This window comes from Heterodontus francisci, chromosome 3 (assembly GCF_036365525.1).
Source record: "Heterodontus francisci isolate sHetFra1 chromosome 3, sHetFra1.hap1, whole genome shotgun sequence".
NCBI lineage: Eukaryota > Metazoa > Chordata > Chondrichthyes > Heterodontiformes > Heterodontidae > Heterodontus > Heterodontus francisci.
In genome coordinates this window covers 53,176,312-53,184,669 of record NC_090373.1, presented here as the reverse complement: position 1 = coordinate 53,184,669, position 8,358 = coordinate 53,176,312, and the positions used below count along the sequence as shown (strand labels likewise).

The following is an 8,358-nucleotide window of genomic DNA, read 5'->3' as shown; positions in this document are numbered from 1 at the left end:
GCTGCACCAGTCTGTATGATGATGCACACGACAGATGATACCATTGTGTTCCATGTCATCCAACTCGTGCTTAAGCTTTTCTTGTGGGCGCTGCACTTTCTTGGAGGGTCAATTGACGGAATTGCATCCTCTCTGAGATGCAGCATGGCATCGCCTTTGAAATCTCCTTTGGCGTCAAACCTGTCCGGTACATTTGTTGTAGGTTGTGGACCAACTCAATGCGGGTACCCTTGGTCTCTTCTGCTGTTATGGGTACCTTGGCGACCTCGTGGATAGTCACAATGTTGAGGTCCTTACACACTGGTAGTTCTGCCACTGCTGGTCCGCTTATGTCTACAGGTAAATTACTTGTGGTTTCCATATCGACTTGCCATAGCTGCATCGCATTGTTAGTGTGCTGCAAGGGATGGGTGACCCATTGCATGCAGTTGATTTTGCAGTTGTTGGTTGTATCATTGATTTCCATTGACCCCGGTACATATCCTTCAGGATTTGGATTGGTAGGATATTTGCACTAGCTCCCGTGTCAGTCTTAGTTCTGAGTGTGTTCTTGCCAACTTTTTTTGGGCACATGATATTGATGGTAGCAAAAGCTTCCAGTTGTTTGACTTCATCAACACAATGTGTCAGGTTTACAATGTGAAATGCCTGATCGTCTTTTGGCTGAAAATTGCTCCATTCTGAGCCTTTTTTCAGATCTATTTCATTGTTGACATTGCGGATCGGCTTGCGTTTACGCAGGTCTCTGCTGCTGTTGCCATGCTGCTGCACCATTCTTTTGTTTGTTTGTGTCCTATTGTAATGTCTGGCTGCATCTTTGGAGCCAGATTCCTTGCATAGGCAGGCCCAGTGTCCTTTTGCACCACACACCTTGCACAGGTCTTGAAATGCAGGACAACTTTGCAGTGACCGAGACAAACCACACTTACCACACAGCTTTCTTGCTTTTTTTGATATGGTTATCATTCCGATACTGTCGGCTGCAATTAGTGCTTGTTATCCACCTACAATGACTTTGTATTTCCTGCCATCTTCTAGCAACGTATCAATGCTATGATCTTTTTTTCCAAGAGGTCTTTTTGAAATGCTTCAATAGGTGTTGAGACAATCACCAGCTCTATTATACGCTCTGACAGCTCAGTTTCTGAAACATCACATTCGTTGCCCTTACTACGGCATCTACTGATGAATTGATCTATTGATTCCTGCGGCTATTGCCTGTAGGATGTCAATTCCAGGCGATGAATTTTAAAATTCACTGTTACCTGAAGCTGATCTTCTAGTACTTCCCATATCTTTGCATGATCTTTCTGGTCCTCTTCAGATAAGCCAGAGTATTGATTCTGTTTAACCCCTTATTTCCAACTGCTATCTGTATTTTTACATCTCTGGTTCTACAACCGCTTGGTCTATGAAGCATAACTGCATTCTTTATTTAAAAAGTTTGAACTCAGATAGGATATAAATCCCTTCCAGTTCATGCTGGGAAATTTGATATCCATCTTTCTGCTGTTCTTCTGCTTTCTGCTCTGTATTTAACTTTGTTCAGCTCTGTGTCTGCCTTCAGCAATGTATTTATGATGACTTTTCTATTTGTGGTTTGAAACTGGTTTTAAAACTTGTTCTATTGACTCTGCACTGTTTTCCCCTTTAAGAAATTCTCTTTTATTTAGACTGGCTGCTTTGATAGAGTAGAACAGGTGCTTTACAGTGTTTTCTGTTTACTTTGCTTTCAGAACTTTAGCTTGCATGTTTACACAGCTGTTCAATTGGCAGTTCAAGGGCTTTCCCCTTTGCTTTTATTTTTGCTAGAGATTGTTCATATTCTTCACAGTTGACTGGTTTAATGATTTTTGCTACTTCACTACTTTAATGGAGATTCTGCAGTGCTCGGGGTTTCCCACACTTTTTTTTCAGACGCCTCCTGTAATGGCATTTACCTCAATCAGCCGGGGAGAGTAATTGGATTTTCCCAGTGTTTTTTCTCTCTCCCACGGAGGCTTTTTTTAAAAATCAATTTTTTAAGCACATCAAAGCTTTTTTTTATATTGGGATTCCTTGGCTGTCAGCACAATGACTCACCAGATCAAAGGAATTTATTTGCAGCTGTCATTCAGTGCTCCGTCTCCCACAACTGGAGGTAAGTTTTTTCTTCTTTCCACTGTTTGAGCCAGTATTTCTTTCACTTTTTTCTGGTACTTGATTTAAAATTTCTTCACTGGTTTGCTGTTTTGCCCGTGATCTTCAAGATTACAGTTGGTCTTTTCACCACAACTGCCACCATGTCATGTGTTCTTTGTGTTATCTTAAGTAACACAATGAAATATGTGGATTCCAGTTTATTGAAGATTTCTAACAAGTTTATTTGCAGCTAAACCAGTATATACAATACAGATCAAGCTATGTACAGAAACTTTGTCTAGGGTGTTACAGTTACAGAGTGACTGTGGCTTCTAGTCATATGACTACATCCTATTACCTAGCCCACCAGTATACTGAGTTCTTAAAGGAACATCACTCTTGAAGCGATATACAACAATGTCCATAGTGGCATGGATGCATTGTGCTTTTATTTAGACGAAGAAACCTCACCAACCTCAAATAATGCGGCCAAGGCAGCAACAGCGATTGGTATCGCAACAGATATTTGGGTACATTATTTATAAGTTATAGATCACAAAATCAGACCTGCTAATGATTTCATATAGAATCAGTATATAGCACTTACAGTAATAAAAACTACATGCATGCATGATTGGTATATTAGAGATTTCCCTCATTAGTTTTCTGGCTTCCTCACAGGAGGCCAATAATTTTGTACGGTCAACGAAATAAGACATACTGGAACAAAGGAAAGTTGGCAAACTAGCACACGTAGAATTATAGAAGAGCTGACGTTGTAATTGAGAGAAGAATATGCAATGCATTTGTAGAGATTCTTTTCACAGGTAGTGTGAGGACAGTGTGCGTGGGTATCCCATGAGCCGCATCCTACTGATCCCACCATCTGGCTTAATCGTCAGTCGCACATGGGTTACAGTATCTTTCATTTCAATGGAGCAGAAGTGTTGCTGGTGTGGTTTCAGCTAAAATTGAAAGAAAAAGAATTGTGATTATTACAGACTTATAATGATGGAGAGGGACATTGTCTTCAAGTAAAACTGTTGGGTTAATTTATTGTTTTGGAGGTGATGAAGAACGAGATGAACTATGAGCTATTTCCCTCACAATGAGATCACATGTAAGTGATGCAGTAAAACATTTTGACATAGAATCAGACAATAGTGGATTGCTACAGCCGTTAGGCTCAATGCACTAGTGCTTGCTCTCATAATGAGCTATCTACTTAGTCCCATTTCCTTCTCCTTTCCCATACCATTTTAATTTTATCTTTCACTTGATTTACCCCACTGCATCATGTGTTTATAAACAAGCAAAAGGGATGAAAGAAGGTAATTAAACACTTTTTCAGTAAAACAATGCCCCTTAATTGAAACAACTCTAAAGCAAAAGTGCAATTTTATTTTAGAAGTACTCCGAAGTAATGAAGGAATTGTGTCACATTTGATGCCAACAGATCAGATCAAAGCTCTGCAGTCCTGCCACGTTCTGTCATGAATGGTGCCGGACAATTAAACAACTGACTGGAGGGGGAGGAGGCTCCACAAATATCCCCATCCTGAATGATGGGAGAGCCCAGCACATCAGTGCAAAAGAAAAGGCTGAAACATTTGCAACCATCTTCAGCCAGAAGTGCCGAGTTGATGATCCATCTTGGCCTCCTCCTGAGGTGCCAGTCTTCAGACGGTTCAATTGACTCCACATGATATCAAGGAATGGCTGAAGGCACTGGATACAGAAAAGACTGCAGGCCTTGACAACATCCCAGCTCTAGTACTGAAGACTTGTGCTCCAAAACTAGTCATACCCCTAACCAAGCTGTTCCAGTACAGCAACAACGCTAGCATTTACCCAAAAATGTGGAAAATTGCCCAGGTATGTCCTGTCCACAAAAGGCAGGACAAATCCAATCCGGCCAATTACCGCCCATCTCAATCATCAGCAAAGTTATGGAAGGTGTCACTAACAATGCTATCAAGTGGCACTTATTCAGTAATAATTTGCTCAGTTTGGGTTCTGCCAGGGGCACTCAGCTCCTGACCTCATTACAGCCTTGGTCCAAACATGGACAAAAGAGCTGAATTCCAGTGGTGAGGTGAGAGTCAATGCTCTTGACATCAAGGCAGCATTTGACCGAGTATCACATCAAAGAGCCCTAGCAAAATTGTTGTGAATGGGAATCGGGGGAAAACCCTCCACAGATTGGAGTCATATCTAGCACAAAGGAAGGTGGTTGTGGTTGTTAGAGGCAGAACATCACTGCAGGAGATCCTCAGGGTAGTATTACGGCCTAACCATCTTCAGCTACTTCATCAATTACCTTCCCTCCATCATAAGGTTAGAAGTGGGGATGCTCGCTGATGATTGCACAGTGTTCAGTACCATTCGTGACTCCACAGTATCTGAGCAGTCTGTGCCCGCATGCAGCAAGACCTGGACAACATTCACGCTTGGGCTGATAATTGCCAAGTAACATTTGTGCCACACAAGTGCCGGGCAATGACCATCTCCAACAAGAGAGAATCTGACCATCTCCCTTGATGTTCAATGGAATTACCATCGCTGAATCCACCACCATCAGCATCCTGGGGTTACTATGGACCAGAAACTTAACTGGACCAGCCATATAAATACCGTGGCTACAAGAGCACGGTTGGGAATTCTGTGGCGAGTAACTCACCTCCTGACTCCTCAAAGCCATTTACAAGGCAAAAAATAATAGTGTGATGGCATACTCTACACTTGATTGGATGAATGCAGCTCCAACAACACTCAGAAAGCTCGACACCAGGACAAAGCAGCCCGCTTGATCGGCACCCCATACACCATCTTAAACATTTACTCCGTCCACCACCAGTGCATAATAGCAGCAGTGTGTACCATATACAAGATGCACTGCCAAGCCTCCTACGACAGCACCTTCCAAACCCACGACTTCTTCCACATAAAAGGACAAGGGCAGCAGACACATGGAAACACCACCACCTGCAAGTTCCCCTCCAAGCCACACACCATCCTGACTTGGAACTATATCACCGTTCCTTCACTGTCGCTGGGTCAAAATCCTGGAACTCCCTTCCTAACAGCACTATGAGTGTACCTACATCAGATGGACTGCAGCGGTTCAAGAAGATGGTTCACCACTCAGGGGCAATTAGGGATCGGCAACAAATGCTGGCCTAGCCAGCGATGCTCACATCCATGAACAAATATTTTAAAAATGCAGGGAGGATAGGCAATGAGAAATTATAGTATCATAGTCATGTTGCAGCTGTACAGAACCTTAGTTAGGCCACACTTAGAATATTGCGTGCAATTCTGGTCGCCACACTACCAGAAGGACGTGGAGGCTTTGGAGAGGGTACAGAGGAGGTTTACTAGGATGTTGCCTGGTCTGGAGGGCATTAGCTATGAGGAGAGGTTGGAAAAACTCGGATTGTTTTCACTGGAACGACGGAGGTGGAGGGGCGACATGATAGAGGTTTACAAAGTTATGAGCGGCATGGACAGACTGGATAGTCAGAAGCTTTTTCCCAGGGTGGAAGAATCAGTTACTAGGGGACATAGGTTTAAGGTGCGAGGGGCAAAGTTTAGAGGGGATGTGCGAGGCAAGTTTTTTTACACAGAGGGTGGTGAGTGCCTGGAACTTGCTGCCAGGGGAGGTGGTGGAAGCAGATACGATAGCGATGTTTAAGATACATCTTGACAAATATATGAATAGGAAGGGAATAGAGGGATATGGGCCCCGGAAGTGCAGAAGGTGTTAGTTGAGGCAGGCATCAAGATCGGTGCAGGCTTGGAGGGCCGAATGGCCTGTTCCTGTGCTGTACTGTTCTTTGTTCTTTGTTCATAGAACACCCAAGATGTCATCAACAGAGATGAATCTAGTCACCAGTATTCCAAATGGTGGTTGATCACAGGTCTGGTATATTGCTTTCAAAAGCTCTATTTTTCAGGGGTGTTCTTTATGGGTTAGATTTTAGTCTTTACCACTTGGGCTTTAAGTATCACCAGGGCACAGCATAACAAGTGGGAGGATGGCACATCTGTAGCAAACCCTAATCTTCCTTCTATTTCTTTATAAATGAGATGGAGGGCCAAGACAACTGAAAGGGCTCAAAACAAATAAATCTCCAGGGTTAGAAGGTATTTGTACCAGAGTGCTGAGAAAGACCATAGAGGAAGTTTGTGACAATCATTATGAAAGAGTCAATGGACACTGTGGGTACCAACAGATTGAAAACAATGGTACCCAACTAATGTAGTGCCATATTCAAAAAGATGACAGAACAGACACAAGCAACTACAGACATATTAGAGTTACTTCAATTCCATGTACAATAATGGAATTAATTATCAACAGTAAAGCTGACTAAAATCCTAGCAAACAGCAGTCAACACAGCTTTGGAAGTGAAGATCCTGCCTGCTAAACTGCCCCGCCTTGATCTCATTGATGAAGTGACAACCCAAGTGGATATGGTAAATTCCACCACATTGCTTCCAAAAGGCATTGATAAAGTTCACATGAAAGGCTATAACATAACCTATAGAAGCAAGACTAGGCCATTCAGTCCCTCGAGCCTGCTCACTATTCAATTAGATTATGGCTGATCTGTACCCCAAATCCATTTTCCCAGCTTAGCTCTAAATCCCATGATACCCTTACCTAATAAAAACCTATCCATTTCTGTCTTAATAACCTCAAGATGCACTGCCAAGATAAGGGGCAGGAGGTTTAGAGGGGATTTGAGGAAAAAAACTTTACTCAGAGGGTGGTTGGAATCTGGAACACACTGCCTGAAGAGGTGGTAGAGGCAGGAACCCTCACAACATTTAAGAAGTATTTAGATGAGCACTTGAAACACCATAGTATACTGGGCTACGGGCCAAGTGCTGGAAAATGGGATCAGAATAATTAGGTACTTGATGGCCAGCACACACACGATGGGCCGAAGGGCCTGTTTCTGTGCTGTATAACTCTATGACTCTATGACTCAATTCTCCCAGCATCCACTGCCTTTAGGGGCAGAGAATTCCAGATTTCTAATGTCCTTTGTGTTAAAAAGTACTTTCCTGATTTCCGTTCTAAATGGCCTAGCTCTAATTTTGACATTATGTCCTTTGTTTTTGATTCCCCATCAGAGGAAATAGTTTCTTTGTAACTACCCAATAGGATCCTTTTAATATTTTAAACACCTCAATCAGATCACTCCTCAATCTGCTATAGTCAAAGGAACGCAAGCCAAATTTGTGCAGCCAGTCCTCATAATTTAATCTTCTAAGAGAGGTGGTGGTGTAATGGTAATGTCAATGAACTTGATAACCCAGAGACACAGGCTAATGCCCTGGAGACAAGGATTCCAATCCCACAACAGCAACAGATTTTTTTAAAATCTGGAATTGAAAGCTAGTCTCAGCAATGGTGCCATGAAACTATCATCAATTGGCATAAAAACCCATCTGGTTCACTAATATCCTTTCGGGAAGGAAATCTGCCATCCTTACCTGTGACTACAGACCCACAGCAATTTGATTGACTCATAACTGGGCCATTTCAGAGGGCAGGTGTCAAGGACAATTAGGGATGGGCAACAAATGTTGGCCTTGCCAGCGACGCCCACATCCCAGGAAGAATTTTTTTAAAGCCTAGTATCATCCAAAGCTGTAGGGATTCAGGATGAAACTTTGGAACTGATAAGAAATTGGCTGAAGAGTAGAAAACAACAGATACAGATTAGAGGCGTCATGTTGAGGTGGGAGAAATATCAAATATTCTATTGCTCGATTTTGGGTCTGCTGTTTCTAAATTACATCAATGAAGTGTATTTAGTGCCAGAACAAAATGCAAATTGGTCAAATTCACAGAAAATCAAACTAGGAGGGAAAGTGAAAACAGAAGAGGCAGCCTAAAAATAATTACAAATGCAGTAAAATAGAATGTGAGTGGGCTAAACAACAGCAGTTAAAATTTAATGCAGATAAATGTAAGGTACTCCATGAAAGAAGCAAATATGGGTGATACATATAATCTATGAGCTACGAAAGAGATCTTGGTGTCTTATTAGACTTAATGTTCAGCATGTTTTTTTTTTATTCGTGCATGGGACGCAGGTGTCGCTGGCTAGGCCAGCATTTATTGCCCATCCCTAATTGATCTTGCGAAGGTGGTGGTGAGCTGCCTTCTAGAACCGTTGCAGTCCATGTGGCGTTGGTACATCAACAGTGCTGTTAGGAAG

The 8,358-nt window shown here is 42.4% G+C and overlaps 1 protein-coding gene across 5 annotated transcripts in view; it reads right to left on the bottom strand.

Moving 5' to 3' along the window:
• Positions 1-2,338: 2,338 nt before the first annotated feature.
• Positions 2,339-8,358, bottom strand: part of allc (allantoicase) — a 64,419-nt gene continuing 58,399 nt past the window's right edge. For all 5 annotated transcript variants that reach the window (XM_068022338.1, XM_068022348.1, XM_068022357.1 and 2 more), the window contains exon 12: positions 2,339-3,086. In XM_068022338.1, coding sequence (XP_067878439.1) covers positions 2,943-3,086 — 144 coding nt within the window. In that variant the 3' untranslated portion in view covers positions 2,339-2,942. The remainder of the gene's footprint in view (positions 3,087-8,358) is intronic.